At 42.8% G+C, this 26,054-nt stretch overlaps 1 protein-coding gene across 2 annotated transcripts; it reads right to left on the bottom strand.

Moving 5' to 3' along the window:
* Window positions 1-619: 619 nt before the first annotated feature.
* GABRP (gamma-aminobutyric acid type A receptor pi subunit) lies at window positions 620-25,199 on the bottom strand. 2 transcript variants are annotated; one of them, XM_029218254.1, is made up of 9 exons: window positions 22,488-22,577; window positions 21,897-22,015; window positions 17,495-17,562; window positions 16,503-16,720; window positions 14,793-14,875; window positions 11,265-11,402; window positions 10,644-10,796; window positions 9,961-10,148; window positions 620-1,414 (listed from the first exon to the last, which is right to left on the bottom strand). In XM_029218254.1, exons 1-9 carry the CDS (start codon window positions 22,538-22,540, stop codon window positions 1,112-1,114), a joined length of 1,323 nt encoding a protein of 440 aa, XP_029074087.1. In that variant the 5' UTR covers window positions 22,541-22,577; the 3' UTR covers window positions 620-1,111. The 2 variants fall into 2 exon arrangements, with proteins under 2 accessions (XP_029074087.1, XP_029074088.1); XM_029218255.1 differs by lacking the exon at window positions 9,961-10,148 and adding an exon at window positions 25,050-25,199 and having other exon boundaries at window positions 1,021-1,414; window positions 22,488-22,583.
* Between the last annotated feature and the right edge of the window lie 855 nt (window positions 25,200-26,054).

Genomic DNA, 26,054 nt, shown 5'->3' with positions numbered 1-26,054 from the left:
AAATGGGGACAGTTCTGCTGTGACATTAAATACTGTATTAAAAACTCACCTTGGTATTTAGTGCACTGACTTCCAGGGAATTTACTTAAGCCCACATTTCATTTTATTTTATTTTATTTTTTAAATATCTTTATTGGAGTATAATTGCTTCACAATGGTGTGTTAGTTTCTGCTTTATAACAAAGTGAATCAGCTATACTTATACATATATCCCCATATCCCCTCCCTCTTGCATCTCCCTCCCACCCTCCCTATCCCACCCCTCTAGGTGTTCACAAAGCATGGAGGTGATCTCCCTGTGCTATGCGGCTGCTTCCCACTAGCTATCTGTTTTACATTTGGTAGTGTATATATGTCCATTGCCACTCTCTCACTTCGTCCCAGCTTACCCTTCCCCCTCCCCGTGTCCTCAAGTCCATTCTTTACATCTGCGTCTTTATTCCTGTCCTGTCCCTAGGTTCATCAGAACCATTATTTTTCTTTTATTAGATTCCATATATATGTGTTAGCATGCGGTATTTGTTTTTCTCTTTCTGACTTACTTCACTCTGTATGACAGACTCTAGGTCCATCCACCTCACTACAAATAACTCAATTTTGTTTATTTTTATAAGCCCACATTTCATTGTAATCAAAACCAAATACTAGAATATGTTATTCCCTAAATAGGCAGCAATGTATTTTATTTTATAAGCACTGTAGAGATTTAGTAAATAGCATGTGTGATTAATTTAGAAACAACCTCTGACACTTGACTCAATACATGTAATAGCTTCCTTTTCATTTTTTATATGAGTTAAATGCAGACCAGGGAGCCACTGGGCAGTCAGTCCTGAGTAGGTTTGTAATCTTGGGCTCCATGGGAATATCTTTCATAAAAATAAAAAAGGAATGGGTTGGTGTTTCTATTAAAAGATTCTGTAATGCTAGGACTTCTACACAGCTTAAATAATGGTTGGAGGGGGTTCATTGTTTGAGGAGAAATGCTCAAATGTTACTTTAGTCACTTGTGGCGCCATTGGATTAGGATGCACACTTGGCTTAGAATATCGTTTACATCATTACTTTGTTCTGTTGAAGACCTATGACATGCAAACAATTCAGCATACTCTCAAAAATACATGTAGTATGCCCAGTAAAATACATTGGCTAGCATAAAAATCAAAGGAAATAGGAGTTTGGAATATCGATCAACATTACTGGGGTTTTGAATTGTGAAATAATCAACAATCCTGCCCATCTTATCTCGGAAGATAAACTTGAACTTGTCACTAGTTTTCATTGTCAGGTCACTGTAGTCAACGTTATCGCTGGAAATCTCAATGCTGGCCAAGCTGATCTTCCGTTTAAAGCTGGAGATGGAGCTGTTGATGATGTTAGTGATGTTGACTTCTTCCACTTCCTTTGCCTTCCCCTAGTTCATAAACAGGGCAGTTAGATTGATAGACTTGACTCAGCAAAATAAATAAGTGGGTATTTATATACTTAGAGGCCTTAGTATTGAATAATTAGGTTTAGGAGAGACCAGTACTGAGTGCCTCATAAATTGGCTGGTAAGCAAGATTTGGCAGTCCTATTATCCTGTTTATAGGCACCTGTCCCTAGGTCATCAGCTTGTATAATGGGAAGAATAACCATTGCCCATTCTAGGTGTGCAGGGCCGTGTGGTAAATGTTAATTGCTCAGACCTTGAAGCTAGCTGACCTGGGTTCAAATCCCATTCTGCCTCTCACTATTGTGAAATTTTAGTCACCTTAATCCCTTTAGAACTCAATTTCCTTGCCTGCAAAATGTTGATGACATTAATACTACCTCTTGAGACTGATGGGAGGATTAACTGGCATAAATTATGTAGAGCATTTAGTAGGTGTTTGATGAATTCCATTCTATTCCTGGGAGGAGGGAATAATTGATTATGAGAGTTAATAGAAGTCAGCAGTGTCTTAAGGGCTTTGCCACACAAACAGAAATAGTGATGCTCCTTGCAGTCCCATGGAGTTGCCATTCTCCACCATGGCTGGGACAACATAGACTTGGAAGAAAACTCCACGGTACGCAGAGACAACCTGGTCTGGGAAGAAAGCTCCATGGGACACAGAGGCAACCTGGTACCAGAGCAGAGTCTGGGTGGGGTGGCGGCAGCCATTGTTGACTCTTACTCAAGCAGCACCTCAGGAGCAGCCCAGGGCTCTGACAGTGGCTGATTCACCATAGCTCACCACCATACCCCATACACACAGAGTCCACACAAGTCCTGCTTGCCCTGTTGTTTGGCTCCCCGACAGGGCGGGGGTGGCAGAGGCTGGGGGAATGATCAGCTATGAAGGACAAGGGGACTTAGACTCAAGGCTTCATCTGAGCAGAGGAAGGGCAACAATTGCTGGTGCCTGCACAGGCAGTACATCAGAGGGCAGTACACTCAGCCCTCTCTCTGCAGCCTACCCAAGCCGAGAGCCCCCACAGGCCTCCCTTGCTTCAGTACTTCCCCAGTGCTGGGAGAGGGGAAAACATACATTTAAAGGGGACAGAGCCAGCATGGGCCCAACCCTCAGGGCTTCTGCTCCAGCAACTTGGGATCAGATCCCACCACCAATAGGGTGGTGATGGCCACTGAGCAGAAGGGAAGTCACACTTCACAACAGGCTCTAGCTCTAGCCCCTCCATTTCCAGTCCCACCTTCTGCGAAGGTGATAGCTGCCAGCACACCCTGAGGAAAGACATGACATGCATCAACACCAAATCCAGCAAAAGCAATGGGCACATGCACTCTGTATAGGGACACATCCACATAAGGGTGCCCGTGCAAGACTGCAATAGGTAACTGTTTCACCTAAACTCATAGAGGCAGAGAAATTTAAGCAAAATGAAAAGGCAAAGGAACTGGTCTCAGTTGAAAGAGCAAGAGAAACCCCCTGAAAAAATAAATAATGAAACAGAAATAAACAATACCAGATAAAGAATTTATAACATTGGTAATAAGAATGTTAACTGAATTAGGGAAAAGAATAGATGAACGTGGTGAGAATTTTAACAAGGAACTAAAAAACTATAAAGAAAAACCCAATCTTGGGAATTTCCTGGTGGTCCAGTGGTTAAGAGTCCATGCTCCCACTGCTGGGGGCCCAGATTCAATCCCTGGTCAGGGAACTAAGATCCCACAGGCCACATGGCGTGGCCAAAAAAAAAAAAAAAAAGACCCAATCAGAAATGAAGAATTCAATACTGAAATAAAACTCACACTAGAAGGAATGAAGCAGACTTAATGATACAGAAAAATGCAGAAGTGGTCTGGAAGATAGAAAATGGAAATTACCCAATCAGAACAGCAAAAAGAAAAACAAATTAAAAAAAAATTAGAATAGTTTGAGAGATATCTGGGATAACATCAAGTGTATCAGTGTTCACATTATAGGGGTCCCAGAAGGAGAAGAGAAAAAGAGAAGGGGATGGAAAATGTATTTGATGAAATTATGACTAAAAACTTCCCAGACCCAGAAAAGGACCAAATATCCAGGTACAGGGAACACAGAGGGTCCCAAGCAAACTGAACTCAAACAAACTCACACCAAGACATAATTAAAATTCCAAATGTTAAAGAGAGAATTCTAAAGGCAACAAGAGAAAGACAAAGAATCATATACAAGGGAACCCACATAAGGCTATCAGCTGATTTCTCTGCAGAAACTTTGCAGGCCAGAGGGTGTGGTATAATACATTCAATGTGCTGAAAGGGAAAAACCAGCAACTTAGGTTATATTACCCAGCAGGATTATTATTTAGAATTGAAGAAGAGATAAAGAACTTCTAAGACAAGCAAAAACTAAAACAATTAATCAATAATAAGCCTACCCTAGAAGAAATGTTAAAGGGTCTTCTCTAAGTGGAAAAGAAGAATCTAGAGGAAAGGGAAAATCCCACTAGGAAAGGCAAATATATAGTAAGAATTGAGGACCAACCACTTAAGCCAGTGCGAAGATTAAAAGACAAAAAATTGTAAAAGCAACTATAACTGCAAAAACCAGTTGAAGGATAAACATGAGATGTAAAATATGACATCAGAAACACAAAATGTGGGGGAGGGGAGTAAAAAATGTAGATCTTTTACAGTGTGTTTGAACTTAAGTGACTACAAGTTTAAAACAAGTAGGTATAGTTATAGGTCAATATATATGAACTCCATGGTTGCTACAAGTCAAAAACCTACAATAGATACACAAAAACTAAAAAGAAAGGAACATAAGCATATTATTAAAGGAAATCATCAAACCACAAGGCAAGAAACAAAAAGAGAAAAACTGAGAAGAACCAGAAAAACAACTGGAAAAGAAGTAATAAAATGGTAATAACTACATACCTATCAGTAGTTACTTTAAATGTCAGTGGACTAAATGCTTCAATCAAAAGACATAAGGTGGCTGATTGGGTTAAAAAACAAGACCCACCTATATGCTGCCTACAAACGAGCTAAATACAGACAGACTGAAAGTGAAGGAATGGAAAAAGATATTTCATGCACACAGAAATGACAAGAAAGCCAGGGTAGCAATACTCATATCAAACAAAATAGGCTTTAAAACAAAGTCCATAACGAAAGACAAAGAAGGGCATTATATAATGATAAAGGGATCAATACAAGAAGAGGATATTACACTCGTTAGCATAAATGCACCTAATACAGGAGCACCAAAATATGTAAAGCAAATACTAACAGACATAAAGGGAGAAATTGACAGTAATACAATAATAATGGGGGACTTTAACACCCCATTTACACCAATGGACAGATCATCCAGACAGAAAATCAGTAAGGAAACAGTGGTCTTAAATGACACGTTAGACCAGTTAAACTTAATAGATATCTATGGGACATTCCATCCCAAAACAGGAGAATAAACCTTCTTTTCATGTGCACATGGAACTTTCTCCAGGATAGATCATATGCTAGGTCACAAAACAAGTCTCAGTAAATTTAAGAGGACAGAAATTATATCAAGCAGTTTTTCCAACCGCAAGAGTATGAAACTAGAAAGTAATCACAGGAAGAAAATTGGAAAAAAACAAAAACATTTGAAGACTAAACAAAATGCCACTAGAAAACCAATGGGTCAATGGATACATCTAAGAGGAAGTCAGAAAATACCTCAAGACAAATGAAAATGGAAACAAAACTTTCCAAAATCTATGGGATGCAGCAAAAGCAGTTCTAAGAATGAAGTTTATAGCAATACAGGCCTTTCTCAAGAAACAAGAAAAATCTCAAATAAACAATCTAATCTACCATCTAAAGGAATTAGAAAAAGATGAACAAGCAAAGCCTAAAGTTAGCAGAAGGAAGGAGATAATAAAGATCAGAGAGGAAATAAATAAAATAGAGGCCAAAAAAATAATAGGAAAGATCAATGAAACCAAGAGCTGCGTTTTTTAAAAAGATAAACAAAATTGATATAAACCTTTTAGCCAAGCTCACCAAGAAGAAAAGAGAGAGAACCCAAATAAAATAAATGAAAGAGGAGAAATAACAACTGATACCACAGAGATACAAAAAATCATAAGAGAATACTACAAACAGTTATATGCCAACAAATTGGACAACCTAGAAGAAATGGACAAATTTCTAGAAACATCCAGCCTGCCAAGACTGAATCAAGAAGAAACAGACAATTTGAACAGACCAATCACTAGTAGTGAAATTGAATTTGTAAAAAACAAACAAACAAAACTAAACTAAAAAACCTCCCAGCAAACAACAGTCCAGGATCAGACTGCTTCACAGGGGAATTCTACCAAACATATAAAGAAGAGCTAATACCTATCCTTCACAAACTATTCCAAAAAAACTGAAGAGGACATAACACCCCCAAATTCATTTTATGAAGCCACCATTACCCTGATACCAAAACCAGGCAAAGACACTACAAAAAAAATTACAGTCCAATATCTCTGATGAATATAGATGCAAAAATCCTCAAGAAAATATTAGCAAACCAAATCCAACAATATATAAAAAGGATCATATACCATGATTAAGTGGGATTTATTCCAGGGATGCAATGATGGTTCAGTGTTTGCAAATCAATCGATGTAATACACCACATTAACAAAAGGAATGATAAATATCACATGATCATCTCAATAGATGCAGAAAAAGCATGTGATAAAACATCCATTCATGATAAAAACTCTCATCAAAGTTGGCATAGAAGGAACATATTTCAAAATAATAAGGGTCAATTTTTACAAACCTACAGCTAACATCATACTCAATGATGAAAAGCTGAAAGACTTTCCTCTAAATTTAGGAACAAGATAAGGATGCCCACTCTTACCACTTCTATTTAACATAAATAAAAGACATCCAAATTGGAAGAGAAGAAGTAAAACTGTCACTACTTGCAGATGTCATGATACTTTACATAGAAAACCCTAAAATCTCCACCCAAAAATTATTAGAACTAATGAATTTAGTAAAGTTGCAGAATACAAGATTAATATACAGAAATGTGTTGCTTTTCTATGCACTAATAATGAACTATCAGAAAGAGAAAGCAAGAAAGCCATCCCATTTAAAATGGCATCAAAAAGAGTAAAATACCTAGGAATAAACTTAACCAAGGAGGTGAAAGACCTATACTCTGAAAACTATAAAACACTAATGAAGAAAACTAAAGATGATACAAAGAAATGGGAAGATGTCCCATGTTCATGAATTGGAAGATGTAATATTGCTAAAATGTCCATATTACCTAAAGCAATCTATGTATTTAATGCAATCACTATCAAAATACCCATGACATTTTTCCCAGAACTAGAACAAATAATCCTAAAATTCATATGGAACAAAAAAAGACCCCAAATTGCCAAAGCAATCTTGAGAAAAATGAACAAAGCTTGAGGTATCACCCTCTCTGACTTTAGACTGTGCTATTATAAAGCTACAGTAATCAAAATAGCACTGGCACAAAAACAGACACACAGATCAATAGAATAGAACAGAATTGCCTATGGTTAATTAATCTATGACAAAGGAGAAAAGAATATGTAACGGAGAAAAGACAGTTACTTCAACAAGTGGTGCTGGGAAAACCGAACAGCTTTAAAAGAATGAAATTAGAACATTTTGTCACACCATACACAAAAATAAACTCAAAATGGATTAAAGACCTAAATGTAAGACCTGAAACCATAAAACTCCTAGAAGAGAACATAGGCAGAACACTCTTTGACATAAACCATAGCAATATTTTTTGGATCACTTTCCTAAGACAAAAAGAAACAAAAGCAAAAATTAAACAAGTGGGACCTAAAATTAAAAGCTTTTGCACAGCAAAGGAAGCTATCAATAAAGTGAAAAGATAACTTACTGAATGGGAGATAATATTTGCAAATGATATGAACAACAAGGGGTTAGTATCCAAAAATACGTAAACAGGGACTTCCCTGGTGGCACAGTGGTTAAGAATCCGCCTGCCAATGCAGGGGACACGGGTTCAAACCCTGGTCCGGGAAGATCCCACATGCCGCGGAGCAACTAAGCCCGTGCGCCACAACTACTGAGCCTGCGCTCTAGAGCCTGTGAGCCACAGCTACTGAAGCCCACACACCTATAGCCCATGTTCTGCAACAAGAGAAGCCACGGCAATGAGAAGCCTGCGCACCGCAATGAAGAATAGCCCCTGCTCGCCACAACTAGAGAAAGCCTGCACGCAGCAACGAAGACCCAATGCAGCCTAAAATAAATTAATTAATTTTTTAAAAAAGTAAGCTAAAAAAACAAAATAAAACAACAACAAAAAAACCCAAAATATGTAAACAGCTCATACAACTCAATATCAAAAAAAACAAACAACCTAATCAAAAAAATGGGCAGAGGACCTGAACAGACATTTTTCCAAAGAAGACAAAAAGATGACTAACAGGAAAATGAAAAGATACTCAACATATCTAATTATTAGAACAATGCAAATCAAAACAATAAGATATCACCTCACATCTGTCAAAACGGCTATCAGCAAAAAGTCTACAAATAACAAATATTGGCTAGGATATGGAGAAAAGGGAATCCTTGTACACTGTTGGTGGGAATGTAAGTTGGTGCAGCCACTATGGAAAACAGTATGGATGTTCCTCAAAAAACTGAAAATAGAACTACCATATGATCTAGCAATTGCACTCTTGGGTATATATCCAGGTAAAAATGAAAGCACTAATTCAAAAAGATACATGTATTCCAATGTTCACAGATGCACTATTTACAATAGCCACGATATGGAAGCAACCCAAGTGTCCCTCGACAGACAAATGGATAAAGAATATGTGAGATATATATATATATATATATATATATATGAAATATTAGCTAGCCATAAAAATGAATGAAATTTTGTCATTTGCAGTAATGTGGATGGATCTAGAGAATATTATGCTTAGTGGAATAAGTCAGACAGAGAGACAAATACTGTGTGATATCACTTATATGTGGAATCTAAAAAATAAAACAAATGAATGTAAATAGCAAAACAGAAACAGATTCACAGATATAGAAAAGAAACTAGTGGTTATGAGAGGGGAGAAAGAAAGGGGAAGGGGCAAGATAGGGGTATGGGATAAGGTGATATAAACTACTGTGTATAAAATAGATAAGCAGCAAGGATATATTGTACAGAACAGGGAATATTAGCCATTATTTTGTAATAACTTTTAATGGAGTATAATGTATAAAAATACCGAGCCATTATGCTGTACACCTGAAACTAATATAATATTGTAAATCAACTCTACTTCAATTAAAAAATAAATTTAATTTAAAAAATAAATAATTTTTAAAAAAAGAAAGCCTACAGGGAGTAAAATAAATGAAATACATATTCTTTGGCTGGCACATATGATCATTTGCCTTTGGTACTTGAGTAATATAATTGTGAAACCTTGTTCACAATAGTTAAACACAAGAGAAAAGGCAACTGGATCTTTGGGCTATTCTGAATCCTCATTTCCTCACCATTGGACCCTGTGCAGTCCTGGCACTTTGCTGAAGTAGGGCAGCTCTTCTGCACTGGATCCCTATCATTTTTTTGCCTGTTAGCAGGAGCTTTAGTATGCTAACGTCTATCAAATTGGGCTTCCAAAGAATCCCAGGGTTCCGTAGGCCTGCAGAGAATAATAGTTAAGGGCATGGCCCGTTGCCCACTTCAAGTGGGAATAACAGGTAAGTGTCAGGCTTCGGAGCCAAGCAGATTTGGCTGGTGCGAATCCCAGCTCTGCCTCTTACTGTCTGTGTCCCCTTGGATAAGTCACTTATCTTTCCATACTCGGATCCCACTACTATAGAAATGGAGATAGCCTTACTGGGTTGTTACGAGCATTTTAAATGATATAATATTTTCAAAGAGCTTGTGACTGTGTCTGGCACATACATGCTCAATTGATAATAATCATTATTATTATTCTGAGAGCTGGACCATGGTGTTTCACAGCTAAGTCAGATAATAAGTCTTTCCCTGTTAGCAGAAAAATACGCTAATTACGAAATTTGCCACAATTTAATTTTTCCATACATTTTTCAGTAGACCATTACTTGTATAATTTAGGAAAACAAAAATGCGACAAATGAATAAATATTAAATACATATTAATCTGAAACATAAGCAGCTGATCATGTTAGGTTTGATACTGGGTTTTTCATGGATGCTTGTTCTTACGGTTGTGATTTTATGTTGCATACAGATAACACCGTTATTTTCTGCTGGAAATGTAAACATATTAATATCTCACTGTATTTGGTGAAAAGAGCAGTCTTTTTTAAAAGGTGTCATGACTTCCAGATTCCCCCCAACTGAACAAGGATGAGAATCACTGGTGCAAACTGAATCACTGGGGGTCGGGAACCAGGTCCAGGTCATCTCTACAGACCAGTATGTGGCACAGGTGATGAATCATATGTAGGGCCCTCAAAATTCTTACCCTATCTTTGGCTGCCATCTGCTGTAGGGAGCTGTAGTGGGCAACTGCATATTCCAGGAGGGCCCCAAACACGAAGCTAAAGCAGATCCCCAGGTACACGTCAATGGCCTTTATGAAGCAGTTGGTGTTCGGAAGAGAAGTGCGGGACCCAATCATCAGTGTGGTCATTGACAATACAGTGGTCACTCCTGGGAAAAAAAGTAAGCAATGTACCCACGTCAGTGGGCAGTGAACCTTCCATCACCCCCTGGCAGACTGTCTCCCTTCAAGACTTGGCAAGGTGAGGACAGGACTCAGAAATAGAGCATAGCTCATTCTGAAAAGTCTGTGGCCTTCTGGAAAAGGGTTGATTTTGTCTATTTTATACAGATATGAGTGATATGATTTTCTAAATGTTCCGCCTTCTGTCTTCTCACTGGAGAGAGGAGTTCAGTAAACAAAATAACAGACAATAGACCATCGAATCACAATTCTCCCTTATCTGTCACTGTCAAACACAAGTTTAAAAATGCATTATTCCTAAAGTAGTCTCTCTGTCTCTCTTTCTCTCTCTGTAAGAGTCTCTCAGCAAACCAGCTCCTGGAACTGCCCTGGGAATATCAATGAAAACAGTGGTAGAAGGTAAAAAAAACATAAGGACCTAATAACCCAGTTCTTAGAAATCTCCCGTTGGAGCTACTTACCAATGCAGGTTCTTGCAGGAACTGAATCAAGGGAGATCCAAAACGAAACCCAGGATAACACCACCAGGAAAGTGGAAGGAACATAGGTTTCCAAAATGAAATACAGGACATTCCTCTGAAGCTCAAATTGCAAGACCAATCGTGTATAATTTCCTGATAGGGTGAACAAGGGATAGGAAATCATCCCTGCTCACCTAGCAGAGTGGTTTCCCTGTGGGATGTTTAACTTCACTATATTCACATCTGTTGTTCACCAAAACATAGTTAATCATGAACTGTCATCAGAGTTTCAATGAAAGAAATTGCGGTTGTAGAGAATGGGATTTGTGGGAATGCCCTCACCCAGGATCCTCTTCTTGTGCCTTTCTCTGTCATAGTATTCCTGCAGCATCATAACTGCTGGTTTCCTTGACATCTGCTTCACTAGACTGTGAGCCCCTTGGGGACCTTTTCAGTAGTAGGTGGGGAGCAGGTAAAAGTGCCAAGCCCAAACCCTACTGCCCCACCGCACCTCAGAGGGGTTCCTGGGCCCCAAAGGGACCAAGTGGAAAAAAGATGATATTTCTGACTCAGAATACAACTCAGCTATTTTGCTTTTGTGCAGTTCGTCCCACGAGTTACCTGTTTCCTGCTGCGATCTGGTAGCTAATGTGAAATACTGCTGTACGGTGTACTGAGCAAGCCGCAGGTTCTCCAGCCCGCGCACAGAGTCATTCCCTCTCAGCCAGCTGAACTCCACGTCGTTCCCATCATAGCCCCCTGGCAAGTGAAACAGTGCCCTGATCAGCAGAAGAAGGTAGCAGACTGAACTGGTCTGGAAAATGCTGTGATATGGAGGAAACAGAAGCTCTGTCTTGATGGTGCTAAGTCCAAGGATGATCCCATGCAAAATTTGGCATGATTTCTCAAGTGTAATTGCAGTGTCTACTCAGAATGAGATGACCTGCTAGGGCTTTTCACCATCAACTGAGAACCGTTTCTATGCTAAGCAACGTATAGACCTGGTAGATGATAAGCAACTAGAAATGGCCTCTATCATTATTTAAATGATACTTTTGAACATGTATCTGTGAACCCACAAAGGCCTGTGCTAGACATTGCTTTTCAGGGCAGTCTAACACCTCGGAGGGGGTTCTCAGGGACTTTACAGTTGGTCTATTCATATTTTCATATTGGCATAAATGCAAAAACAAAAAACCTTCAGCCAGCCACTTTATTGATGTATGTAAACATAGGTTTTGATAAATCCCAAAGCAGTTTTACCAATATACCTGGTGATAGTAATAATAGCTACCTTTTATTAAACATTTATGTCCTTTACACATTATGTCTCCAAGGTTCTCATGAGCTTGCAAGGTAGACCTGCATATTTCTTCATTATTTAAAGCTTTTTAAAAAAGTAAAATAGAAATGGATCTTATACTTGATATATATAAAGTAGAGCTTACATTTTTCCTCAAATGTTATTATTCAATAAATGCTGTGCCTTAGAATTGAGGAACTATAATGTTTTGCCCATTTTATACATGAAAATGATCAGATTCTGAGAGGTTGCATAAGTTTCTCAGGATACCAGTGCAAATGAAAAACAAACCAGGATTGTACCTCAAGAAAGTTGAATACCAAAGCCCATGGATGATGATAATAATAATATCTATCATTTAGTAAGCAATTACCTTTCTAAGTGCTTTACAACATTATCATGTCATTTAATCCTCAAATGATACCTTTGAGAAGATAGATGAATGGTTAATACGCACATGAAAAGATGCTCAAAATCATTAGGGAAATGCAAATCAAAACCACAGTAAGATACCACTTCACATCCACTAGGATGGCTGTAATTAAAAAGACAGACAGCAACAGATGGTGAGAATGTGGAGAAGCTGGAACATTGCTGGTGGAAATGTAAAACGGTGCAACCACTTTGGAAAACAGTTTGACAGTTTCTTGAAGACTTAAACATAAATTTAACCCAGGATTTCAGTCCTAAGTATCTGTCCAACAGAATCAAATCATGTCCACAAAAGGACCTGTACACAAGTGTTACAGCAGTGTTAATCATAACAGCTGAAAGGCGGAAACAAGCCAAAGAGACTTGTACTACTTGTATTCTTTTGTCTGGAATAAAAAGGAATAAAGCAGTAAAAAGGAATAAAGTACTGATATATGCTTCATCATATATGAACTAAAAAACATTATGCTAAGTGAAAGAAGCCAGATGCAAAAGACCACATGTGGTATGAGTCCATTTATATGGAATATCTAGAAAAGACACATTCATAGAGACAAAAGGTATATTAGTGGTGGTCTGGGAGCTGGTGGTGGCAATGGGGAGTGACTGTAAATGGGCACTAGGAGTCTCTTTGGGGTAATGGAAATGCTCTAACAATGGAATGTGGCAATGGCTGCACAACTCAGAAAATTTACTAAAAACCTTTGAATCGTACACTTAAAATGGTTGGATTTTATGGTATGTAATTTATACCTCAATAAAGCTGTTAAAAATAACTCTTTGAGTCAAATACTATTATTTTTCCTACTTCACTGATGAGGAAACTGAGGTTAATTCTACTCACCCAAAGTCACCCAGCTAGTGAATGGAAAAGCCCAGTGATTCTGGCACCTGTGATCTTAAACCTGGAACTTCATTTTCCAAGGCTACTGAGAAGTGGGATGCCAGTGTTGGGACTAACATTTTGTTAAGTCTTAACCTATGGTATCCACTGTCTGTCAGTGGTTATCTCCCCCTCCATAGTGGGGAGAAGTAGTCATGAGCTCTTAGAGGATTTCCAGGTAAAAATTTTCTGTGCGCTTTCCCTTGGAAGCACCCCCTCGTTTACTGAAGCCAGCTGTCCAAATAGGCCTAGAATCCCAAAGAAAAAACATATCTAAAAAAGTAAGTTGTACAAGCCTCTACTTAGATACTTTGCTATTACAACTGGTAAATGTTCACAGTCATTACATTCTCCCTGCTCTGTCCCTGAGTGGATATGGGCAATTGTGGGATGGTATCAATTCTTGTCTAGGGATGGTGTTCAGGAAAAATGCCCTTGGTGAGGTTTCTGTACCCAAATAACTGCTGATAAACATTCAGTGAAAGCTTCCTCTGCTCACTGGGGATGATATTTGTGCAAGCAGAGTGCTGAAGTTTCCAGGAGAATCTCACTCCTGGGTTTTGAGATGAGCACAGCCATCCATGGAGGGCAATTGCTTTTTCTATGTGGGGCTGAAAATGAGTTCTCTTTTTGATAACCTCAAGTTTTAGTCTGCCCCCAAACAGCTGTATTGCTTCAAGAAGGTTTTGCATACATTTAATCAATAAGGTAATTAATCTGCCTGGCTGAGTCTTTAATTAAATGTCTACCTCTGAAAAATACTGCCTCATAATGGTTGTGTTTCTTGGATGTTGGCCACTTGTGTCCTTATGTGAGAAGTGCCCAGTGGTTTCCAGCACTTGACTGTAGTTTTTCCTTCTTGCACGAGCCATGCCTTGATACCTTGATAACTCCTATATGCGGCATTTTCTTCCCAGAACACGTATCACTGGTGCCACCTCCCCATGGTGGGCATTTCAGAGTGGTTTACTAAGGAATCATGGAGATCACTCACGGTGCCAGGAGTTCATTTGACACACATCAACTTAGAGTAAACCCTTCTTCCTCAACACAAGCAAATCCCCAGATTGCAGTTTAGATGCCCACTTGCTGACATTACTAGATTAAGCTTTATATATATATCAAACAATTTATTTTAGAAGTTGGAAGCAGTCTTGCAATAAATGTCAGTGACTGTTTTGTATACTTGCCATTTCCAACTTCTGCTGTGTTCTTTCTGGCTTCCATGAGTTAGCAGATTCTGAGACCCCCTCCTAGTCCTATTGACCCCTGTTTACTTGGCTGTCTTATCCACTTTTAGGTGGAAATATTTGGTGCCAATGCACAGTGGTCCTCTCCCAAAGATGTAATACTGTAAGGTTCGTTTTTGAGCAGTCTCCAGATCTCTCTGGATGTACACCCAGAAGGTCTGAACCCATTGTAATCAACATCAAGGAGAGAAAGGCCACTATGTACAGGACACTCTTCATGAAAGCACAGATCTAAGTCACCCCAGAAAATCATCTAAGGGGCCCACACGATGTATACTCACAGCTTTCTAGTTGCAACTTGCATGTCTGTGTGTCCATGGGGTATTTAGACAGGTCCATGTTACATGCAACAGTTGTTGTGATTCTAAGAAAGGAAAAATGGATTCATAGAGAGTGTTATGAGGATGCTATAGAAAGTATACACTCCCTCTTAAGGGCCACTCCAAGAGAACTTTCACCTTGACTCTTACAGTGAATGTGTGACTTGGTGCCTACATTCAAAGCTGTCCTGAGTTTTTCTGTGCTAAGTGACACCTGTGAGACTCAGTTAAAGCTTGGGGTCCAGAGCGGAGGAAGTTGGAATGTTGGCAATTCAGAGGCAAACTTGCAACAACATTGCAGAACAGAATCATTCACTGGCTTGTTTGAGACGCTTTTTCATTCAGTTTTTAAACTTATTCTTCAGGAGAGACCCATGAGGAGTCCGTGCCTATGCAAAATGCTTCACATGAATTATCCCTTTGAATTTTTAAAGTAGCTTTACTCGGTAGGAAATATTATTAGTCTCCTTTTGCTGCTGAGGAAACTGGAGCTCAGAGAGTCAAGTAACTTGCCTGAGGTCACAGAGCAAGAACTTTTCCCCAAATCTGTCTGACTCTAGAGCCAGGCTGTTAATCATCATCCATCACTTGTAATCCTTGTACAGGATAGTGTGATATGTGCTATAATACAGACACACACACATGCACACGCACACACACACACGTGCTGTGGGAATACGAGGAAGGGGCACCTTAATACTGACTGGAGTTGGGGTCAAGGGAGAGGTCTATTGGACTTCTTGAAAGAGGTGCTGGCGTTCTGGCTGACCTTTGCAAAATTCAGTGCAGCTAAGGAGTGTCAGATAAACGGTCCGAAAATTCAGTTCATTGCTTAGCTCAGTCCTTGTTTTATAACTTCAGCCTCTCACTTGGGATTTAAGATCGGCCTCATGAATATTTGGTTCCTGGCCTTCTGCTGAAGGCCTCTAGCAGTGTTTGCAGTCCTTGTCCAGCCCTGGCACAGGCAGCGATGAGTCCTCTGTCTGTGGGCTGCCTTACATAGCACTTTGGGGGCATCTTCCCTGTTCCTGCCAACCAGCGGCTCGATGAACGATTGGGTGGGAGGAAGTTTTGGCCTCAGGGATTTGTAGAAGGGGCAAAGGGGAGCCTGTGACTACAGGTGGTGAGGCTTGGAGGACTATGCTTTGCTTCTCTGTCTGTACAAGAATGACTCAGCTAAGTAAAGATGTATTCTGGAGCCACCGCCACCCCGCTGAGCCCCATGAAAGGAAAGTTCTTTGTATCACCTCTCTGTTTGCTCTTGCTGTTCCCCTTACCTCTTCTTGGCGAACTTCCTTTAACTCTTTAAGATTCAGCTCAGAGTCCTGTGAAAGCATCCTCTAACATCACCCCAAATCACTAACCTACTCTCCACCTTGGGGCCCCAGCGCCCTGACTTCCTTTCCTTATGTGTCTGTGTCAGGACAGTGTCTTATTCAGCTCCATATCCGCAGTGTCCAGCACGGGCCTGGCACAGAGCACACATTCTCAGTAGTAGATTCTTGTTGAGCCAAACTGGACTGAGAAAGGGCCCTGCTGCTCTGGGGACAGGGATCTAAGAAGGCAGGCACATGAGAAGGGTAGGTGGTTATTCGAGCGCTGTTCAGGATACCTTTGCCTTTTCTCCCCGCTCTTTCCCCTCCAACCCTGAGGTCGCGGGTACCCAATTACCTGAGAGCATACAGGACTGTGCCATTGGAGAAGAGGCGGATGAGCCTGTTTCCCACAGTGACCTCATGGAGGAAGGACTTTTTGGACTCCACGATGTAAGTGTCTGGCACCCAGAGGAACTCCACTAGGCGTGCATCCAGAGTGAAGCTCTTGTTGCCTTCGAACACCAGCCGCTGGTCCGTCCAGCGCTGTCTGAGGTATATGGTGGCTGTGTAGTCCTGAGGGGGCAGCCGGTGGGGAGGAAATGGATGGAGGGAGAAAGCTCAGAAAAGGGAAGGAAAAGAGTCAAGTCTTACTCCTCTACCCACCTCCACTGAGGTCAAGAGTATGTACTACAGTAGACATGGGTAAATAAAGTTTGTCTTGAGGTGGTGGCCTGTAGCACTAAGAGAACAAAGCACCTTATAGATTCTGGATAGTAACGCCCACTGCCAAAAGGGGGCCCCACAGGAGCATGTTCAGGGTCTTAACTTACTTGCCCTCGATCACAGAGGCCACACCAAATTGTTGAAGGTTTTGGTGAGCAAGGTGCTTAGGTTGTCTAGGATTTACCCAGAGTCCACAGTGGACCCTCTTGGCAAACTGCCTTTAGTGTCACCTTATCTATAATGTGTTGTCTTAAGTGAGAGGATGGTTGAAAGCAGTTATGTGATTGTTGGTTTTCATCAGCTTGTCTCCCACTCTGTGAGGGGCCATGTGACATTCAGGCTTCCCCCCCTGCACTTTTATTCTTTTCCCCCACTTTTATCCCTCACCAAGTACACCCACTCCACTCCCTCATTTCTCCCCTCCTAGACTTTGAATCCACTTTCCTTCTGATACTCAGAAGATCTGTTTTACAAGCATCTTCCACTGTCTTGAGTTTCAGGATAGGTCTCCAGCTTCTGCCATTCCAAGTAAGTCTCTGTTCTGCTTTGAGTAGCTAGAACATGTATCCTCATAAAACACAGGAGAGGGGCTCCTTGGGTGGAAGACGAGGGGGCCACACTTACCATGTTACTCTCTGAAATACTGGAAATACTTGCAATGTCCAGAGTCAGTGCTATCTGAACAGGTTCTCCTAAGAATGAAGAAAAACCAGAAAGACTTCCATAGAAACACAAACAGATTTCCTAACCCGACATTAGCACAATTAAAAAGTATGCATATATTAGAAAATTATGCCTATTGGAAACTTTTAAACCATTTAGAAGTATATAAAATACTTCTAAATCAAAGGTTAATTTCTATCCTCCCCATCTCAGGAGGAACCACTATGTAGAGTGTGCCTCCCTTTTGTATGAAAAAAATGCACAAATATGTAGTTAGCTAAATACATAAGAGAGAGACCACACTGTATTAATTAGTGTATATTTTAAAGAATGTAGCGGTATTTGCTACTTCTTACTTGGAGGATTTTTTCCTATGGTGCTTTGCAAGGGACTCATTAGAAATGTAATAGAGATTTGGGAATTTGTACACAAATATATTTCCACCCCCAACCAAGTAAATTTACCACAAGATGGCATTCAACACTGCTCATGGTTGAGCTCCCGCTCACCTCCTGACACTTTCCTCCACCTCCTTTATTGTCCAGGAGCCCTAAACTATTTAGAATTGCAGAGCTGTCCACGTTTCACCTGGTGTGCAGATGTTGGGCCTCAATCCTGGAGTCCCAGCAGATGGGCCAAACTCCTGAGAGGGCCTGTCTTAGCTCTCGGGACTGAGGTTTGGGAGCCACCATTCTCGGCGGCCAGGCCAGGCCAGGGACGTTTACTCCTCCTTAGGCTGGACGTGTGGAACAAAAGCCCAGGAGTCAGAAAGACGTGAGTTTCGATCTGGGAAAAGTTACCAGATCCTTCAGAACTGCAGTTTTCTCACCTGCAGGTTTGAATATAATGCTAATGACATCAGACGGTCATGGACAGGGTTAAATGAGACTAGGTGTGTGACAGCTTCTTTGCAGGGTGGTGGCAAGAGAGAACGGACATGAAGTGCCCGCCTAGCTGGACATCTAGAAGGTGCTCAAAAATAATTATCTGTACAAAGCCCCCAGCATTGTTCCTGTCACATCCTACCAGGCACTCAGTAAACAGCATTTCCCTTCCCTTCCCCTCTCCTCTGGTGATCTTAGCTAATTCTGGAAAAGCAAAATCTTTCCTCACCAGGTTAACAGATGGAGTAGCATTCACTTGCAAGATAACTGGGGACACCTCTGGAAACTGACAACGCATTAACCAGGAAAAGGAGAGGCCAAATTCAAAGGACGCTTAGAAACAGCAAACTGGGGGGAATCAGACAGAGCAGCCTAATGATCGATCGAAGGAAACCAAGCCACAGGATATAGGTAAGAATTTGGAAGTGGAGTTTTAAAGCCAAAGCAATTAACAATAATTAACTTAATACTTAGTGTTAATACTTGGTGGGAAAGGGGGAGATCTTTGAGGGCAGACCCTGGAAGGTGCTGAAGGAGTTATGGTGCTAAGTGGCTTTCTGCCCCTCAAGGCAGCAAGGTGCAGTGTTAAGAAGAGGAGCTTAGAGTCAGTGTTTGAAACCTCTGCTGGCCACATCATAGCAGTGTGACCTTGAACAAATTGCTAAACTTCTCTTTTCTACAGTTTCTTACCTGTAAAATAGAGCTACTAATGCTAGCCATCAAGGGTTGTGTTGGGAAGGTTACAGGATCTATCTTATGTGCCTGGAACACAGTGGGCAGTGGGTCAGTGCTGGTTGCCCCCCTCCCCGCCCCTTGAGAAACATGGAGAATGGAAAACACACAAGAGCTCCAGCCTCAGTGTGGGTTTTTGTTTGCTTGTTTAGTTTGTTTCTAGGTAGTCTAGTCTAGGCCTTCCTTCAGTTGGCTTTTTTATAGACTGGAGTTTGCTCCTTCTTCCCCTTGAGTTATAAAAGTTAGCTGTGCCACCAGAGGGCAGCTTTCTCCTAGGAAAGAGGTCAAAGCCAGGTTCTGGGCAGAGTTCAGGAGGGCCTGCTTGCAAACCTGTGCTGGCCAGCTCAGTCCCTGAAAAACCCTGTAGAGGTCTTGTCGCTCAAGGACATCAGGGTCCGAGAACTGGGTGGACAGACATTACGGAGAGCAACACTCCCTCCGTGGGCCTCGAGGCTGCCTTGTAAATGTAGGTTCTGTAGAAGGCAGAGTGCCACAGGCTCGTGACAAGGGATGGGGGTTGTGCCTTCCCCTCCTTTTGACTGATGACCCCTTGCCCCATTTTTGTCCCAAGTGGATCTGGGCCTCACGTCCCCTTAGGTCCACTCCAGGCTCAGAATGGGCACCTTGCCCTAGGACTCTGCACCTTGTTGGCCCGTGAGCAAGCAACAAAATGGGCAGTGTCGGGCTTCCCTGGTGGCGCAGTGGTTGAGAGTCCGCCTGCCGATGCAGGGGACACGGGGTTCGTGCCCCGGTCCGGGAAGATCCCACGTGCCGTGGAGCGGCTGGACCTGTGAGCCGTGGCCACTGAGCCTGCGCGTCCGGAGCCTGTGCTCCGCAACGGGAGAGGCCACAACAGTGAGAGGCCGACGTACCGCAAAAAAAAAAAAAAAAGGCAGTGTCCTGGCCTAATTTTTTGGGATCTGGGAGGCAGAGAAATTGTTGAGTGGACCCAACCAGATGTGGAGACTCATGTGCTTGTCATTAGTGTTCAGTTGCTCCTGGGAAAACCAGAGGAGGTTGAAGCCCCCCAAGGTCCCTTAACATAAGGACCTCAAATCCTAATTGTGTGGCCAGGAAGCTGCGTCTCTCAGATCTCCAACCGAAGGGGGTGTGATTGGCCCCAGCTGCTGTGCTCTGAAATCTTCCACCACACTTGCTCGGAGGCCATGCTTCCCATGGGCTGCATCCCACCAGGGACTGAGCGTGGCAGGAATACTAAGGCAGGCCTGTTCCTGGGAGGCACAGAGATGGGAGACTCCTCTGATGGGAACTTTAGCTCAAGAACTCCCTGGTGGCCTTTCCAAACACACTTAGAATCGCACTGTAGTCTAAGACTCCTCCACCAGCCTTCCTTCCCTCCCTCCCTCCTTCCACTGGGGTCAGACCTGCATTGCGGTCTGACAGCTCTCCAGCTTCCTCCTTTTCCTGCCCCATATTTTGTCATAGATATGGTCCCAATAAATATCTTGCACGGATGAACCCCTCCCAGTGTCTGTTCCTCAGAGGACCTGGACTGACCCACTAATCCTAGATCTGACCAGAGAATTTTATCATCTGAAGGGAGGAGCAAGACGGAAAGGGATGAAAACAGACTGCATCCTGATGCTGTATTTACACACTTCATTTCATTCAGTCCTCCCTGTGAGGCAGATAATATGTGCCCCCCCAATTACAGAGAGGGAAACTGAGGCTCAGAAAGCTAAGATGCTTGCTCAGCAGTAGAGCCAAGGAGCCAAACTCAGGTTTGTTCCACTCCAAGGCTCTTTCTAGTTTCTGCTCGAGGTAACAAGACATTAGTGACCACGTTGGTTCAGTCTTGCATTTTACAAACAGAGAGGCTGAGACCCTGTGGGGAGGTATGTGGTGGCCTCATTCTTTCCCTCCTTGCCTCATTCTTCCAACAAATATTAATTGATAATTTGCTATCTGTTAAGTACCGAGATGGTGCTGGGTTTGGTGAGGTAAATAAAGCAAGACTCCCCCAGGGGACTGCAGCCTAGAGCTGAGACAGACATAAAGCCAGTGACAGTATCACCCGTAATGGCTATGACTTGGAGATATGTTCAAAACAAAGTGTGAAGAAAGGGGATGGGGCCTGGAGGAATCTGCGTGGGCTGCTCAGAAGAGGAAGCCTTTGATCTAAGACATGAAGGAAAACTGGCATTTCACCAGGGAGTCAAATTGGAACAAGCCATTCTTGATAGGTAAACAGTCTCAGCAAAAAGCACGGAGACCAGGGAGGCCAAGGAGGTCAGGGGGCACATTTGTAGCAGGGCATAGTGGGGAGAAGTTGGGGAGATGAGACTGACAGACAGATAGAGGCTGGGCTGGGAAGCGCCTGGTGTGCCATGCAAAGGGCTCTGGACTGTACACTGAGGATGCTGGGAAGCAGGCAGGTATTCTGAGCAGCAAAGGACCCAGGGGGGTCATCCAGTTGGCAGAGTAGAGGGTTAGCCTTGAGGAAGCAGGCTGAGGCAGGAGGACCAGGTGGAGTAGTCCTGGTGAGACATGGTGGGTTCCTTGAATAATGACACTGGAAGTGTGAGCAGAAGGTGGACAGCGTGTGTGAGGTTGTGAGGGGGCTCTAGGAACCTCCTCAGTGGGGAGGAGTATTTCTGTATCCTGCAGGTGGAGAGACCAGAGAAAGTGCTTTCTCCAAGGTAGTGTGACCTCCTGAAACCCTCGTCTGCATATTGTCTCTGTTCTATCTTTTTGAATTGATGTCCTGGGCAAAAAGAATGACCTACCACCAAAATTGGGCCTGAGAAACTTGTTATATCCTGCTGTGAGATTCTCAAAGCCAGGCAGGGACAGCTTGTCACTTCTGCTGGCCTTGATGTTAAACTGATTCCCCTGGATGCACATCCTGGAAAAGAAAATGGGTTTCGGTGCACATGCTTGCTTGCATGTGGATAAACATGCATACACACAGACTTGAGCTTGTGTTTGCATGTCTGTATGTGGTTGTGCTCAGATACGAGCAGTAACTTCCCCAAAGAGAAATCTCTGATTTTCAGCTGCTGAATTAATACATGTCCCGATCCCACTCCATTTTATTACCCATTTGCTATATATCACAGTGTCATGCTAATTTGGGAACACTCCAAGCACCTTCCCCCGCAAACCCAAGGGGTTCGTCCATCTATGACCCTTTTGGAACCTTGACTTCTCCAGATAGAATAACTGGCAAGAAGTTGCATTTGTCCTGGTGCATCAGGGAGGTGAAGGCCTGACGTTCTGTCTCACGGTTGCTAAGTAGAAAGCGCTGCTGCCCCTCCCACCACATGCAAAACCCAAAGCAGTTCAGCTCAAAGCCACCGTGGGGTAGCAAAGCTCACCTTCCAGTGAGGAGACTCAGACACATGAAGGTCAAGTGGAGACTGTGCCTCATGTTGAGGAGCTGCTTATGCAGAGAGGGGCTGAAGTAGAAATACCTGGGGAAACAGATGGGGTAGGTGAGAGGCAGACAACCCAAAAGGCTCACCTCCTCCCAGCCCAGCTTTTCTGTCCTGTGGGGCGTCAGTTACAGCATTTTCTCCACGTCTGTGGGGAGCAGCCTCTTCCCACACCTTTCCGTTTCAGCTCCTGCCCCCTGAATGTCATCCAGGAGTGACTTCATATTGAAGGATCACATTTTAAATCCAGCCCAAATAAAGGCTGAGGACTTGTTTAGAGAGTGGTTCACCAGAGCAGAAATATAGCTGGTCCACTCTGAGCTGAATATCTGGGGAGCCCCAGGACTATACCCCTCCGTCCTTGTCCTGACTTTGCCAGGGAGGACATCCTCAACTACACACTCCCCCTGATCACGGCATGTATCTGAGGGTCTAGGCCTGTTAAGCAGGTCACGTAGCCAGGAAATGAAAACTTCCCGAGGACCTCCATGTGCCAAGGAATGTGTTAGGTACTTTCCCGCAGACCTTCTTGCTCTATCCTCACAATGGCCTTGTGAGATGGGCAGGTTAACCCCTGCATTGTGTTGAGGAACCAGAACTCACGGAAAGGTCACTGTGCTAGAGAATGTCAGAGGAGACTCTGAAGCCAGGGCTGGCCGCCTCAAGACCCAGTCACACTGGCTGCTCTCCCAACCTCCTGGACCTGCTCCCTGGGTGCTTTGAAGCAGTTCAGATGCTGTGGGTGAGCACTGTATGCGTGCAGACTGTCAGGGTAGGCATGGCCCAGGGGCATGGCCTCCTCAGGTTTGGGAGCTGCTGTCAGATGTCTCTGAGAGGGCAACAGACAGTCAGGCAGGTGAGCCTGTGACCCGTCATGCTGGTGACAGCAGAGTGGAGGTTCTTGGGGTGGGGGTGAGGGCTCAGGTCGCATTCCCAGGCAGATCCAGGCTGGGTCATACCCTCTGCTTTGGTAGCTTCTGTGAACCAGGCCACTTTCTAGAGTCTTGCCATTCTGGGGCTTAGGGTGCAATTCAGCCATTAATTAACATTATTTTACTTACAAAACAAACACATGCTTATTGTAGAAATGGAAATGAGATAGAGATGTATGCAGTCAGAAGTGTAAATCTCAGTGATGTGTCATTGTAGGGTTATCAATTTAACAAACGTACACTCTGGTGGGGCACATTGATGGTGCAGGAGGCCGCGCACGTGTATGCGGCTCAGTTTTGCTGTGAACTTAAAACTTCTCTGAAAAGTAAACTCTCTTAAAAAAACAGTGTAAATCCCTCCCTCACTCCTCTCTAGTCTCATACCTCCGAGATGACCACTGTTAACAGTTGTTTTATCCAAACATCTACTATGTTTATATATACACATATATCTTTGCAGGAAGAAAAATATTTAACAGCAAAATTGGGATGATAGCGTGCATATATTTTTGCTATTTACATTTTCACTTAATAATAAAGCAAATCTTTATTGAATATTGAATGCATGCTTGTACTGTGCCAAGAACCTCTCCAGTCCTCACAACTTTTTGGAGTAGTAACTACCATTCTCATTTTACAGATGAAGAAACTGAGGCTTAGAGAGGATAAGAAAAGTCCCAAGGTTACATAGCACGTGAGGGACAGAAGTGAATCCAGGTAAGCTGAACCAAGAGCTTTTTTTTTTTTTTAGCATTTTTATGGTTTTGTTTATTTTACTTGCACCTTTTTTTAAAAAAATTGAAGTATACTTGATTTACAAGTGCTTTTAATCACTGCACCTGACACATACTCTTTCCCAATGTCAGTGGGACGTTTCCATGTCAGTTCCTATAGATCTGCCTCATTCTTTCTGACGGCAGCAAGATATTTCATAAGATCAATGTATTAACATTTATATAACACATGTCCTATATAGATACTAAGTTATTTCCAAATTTTTTACTGTTACAAAATCAGTAATGAACATCTTTGCACGTATGTAAGCTCCTATAATTCTGCACTCTGTCACGTTTCTCTACCTCAGTCTTTTCTTTCTCACGCATCAACAATACCATTATCAATCCACCAATGGTCATAATCAAACTTTCTCCCTTTAGTTCATTTCCTCAACCCTTGTCCTTCCCCTTATCCCCAGCATCGAGTTTGAGGTGAGGAAAGGCATTATTACCATGGGTCCACCTTGAGCAAATCACAGAAGGTGAAGGTGAAGGTGTGTGTCCCGGGTGGCAACACAGACAGGAACACCTGTGGCTCGAGTATCAGACAGAAGGTGCTCTACTCTTAACTCTGCGCTTGCTCTGAGATTGTATTACTTCTCCCTGAGGTTCAGTTTCCTCCACTGTAAAAGGGATAGGAATCAATAGTTCTTCAGATGATGGTGAAACCTGATACAAAGTAGGTGCTCAGCAAATTCCAGACCCGACCCCCTTCCCTCAGTCCCAGCAGGGCTTATATTTGGATCCCCTTCCCTTTCCTCCCTTCAGGCACTGGGAGGGGCCAGCAGTTCCCTTACCAGACAGCTGCCAAGGCTCCGTTAGGACAGGTCCTTCAGGTCTTCACGCTGGGCTTTCAGGTAGGGCATGGTCTTCTGGGTCCCCGAGATTCTCCCCATCATCAGCCCATACCCCCTGGGTGCAGGCACACAGTCACTCTCTGATGGAGTGGGTCTCTCTGCGGGAAAGACAGAGCTGCAAGACCAGCCAGGCAGACAGGTGGGTGGAGCCTCTCCCAGCTCCCCCTCTGGGTGGAGCTCTGACCAGGTTCTGGGTGTCTGTGGGAATCCTCAGCTCCCGCTAGGGCTGCTGGCTGCCAGGCCTTTGATTCTGAGTTGCGTCTCAGCCATGCTCCTGGACCACAGCCAGAAAAGACTCAAGATCAAAGACCCATGAAAGTCAAATAAAATGGGTAATGCCACCCATCATGTCTGGAAGATGAGTCTCCGGTTCTGAATATGGAGGACACCCCTCTGTCCTGGTATAATGGAATGGGGGTTTGCAGTGTGTATGACCTTGGACAAGCCATTCCACCTCTCTAGTCCTCAGCTTCCCATCCATAAAATAGAACTTGACCATTTCTAAAATTCTGATTCCTGGTTACGTATTTGAAAAGCTTCTTTGGGATCAATAGAGAGCCTTGTCTATGTAAAAGGAGACTTGCAAATGCCAGGACCTTGTGCTTTCCACTCTGGGAAGTTTCAAAAAGAGACATAGGGGTCAAGAGAATGGGGGATAGAGGCTGAGCAGGCCAACCCAGGAAGAGATAGGAGAGATTCTGGGAGAAATTTGGCTAGGTTTCTAGGTTGCTCCCCCTTCCCCATCCCTACCCCTCACACAGAGGATTTTCCGTTCCCCACAAAGTCCATTTTAGGAGCATCCTTCTTCCATGGCCAGTTGAACCTCCTAACAGAAGCGCTTCACAGTGTTCCCTGAGCCCTCAGTCCTCCCTGTCACTATAGCCAGTGACCTCGAAACTCACTCTTGGCTCCAGCCCTGTGGGAAGGCACAAGGAGTTCCCTGGA

Source organism: Monodon monoceros, unplaced genomic scaffold, assembly GCF_005190385.1.
Source record: "Monodon monoceros isolate NGI ecotype Baffin Bay Population unplaced genomic scaffold, NGI_Narwhal_1 Super_Scaffold_12, whole genome shotgun sequence".
NCBI lineage: Eukaryota > Metazoa > Chordata > Mammalia > Artiodactyla > Monodontidae > Monodon > Monodon monoceros.
This window is presented reverse-complemented; position numbering and strand designations above follow the sequence as displayed.

Coding starts and splice junctions, on each gene's coding strand:
- GABRP (XM_029218254.1), bottom strand. CDS start 22,540: ATGAGGCACAGTCTCCACTTGACCTTCATGTGTCTGAGTCTCCTCACT. Junction 16,721..17,494: donor GTATTTCAGAGAGTAACATG/GTAAGTGTGGCC, acceptor CTGCCCCCTCAG/GACTACACAGCCACCATATA. Junction 11,403..14,792: donor CAAGTTGCAACTAGAAAGCT/GTGAGTATACAT, acceptor TTCACTTGCCAG/GGGGCTATGATGGGAACGAC.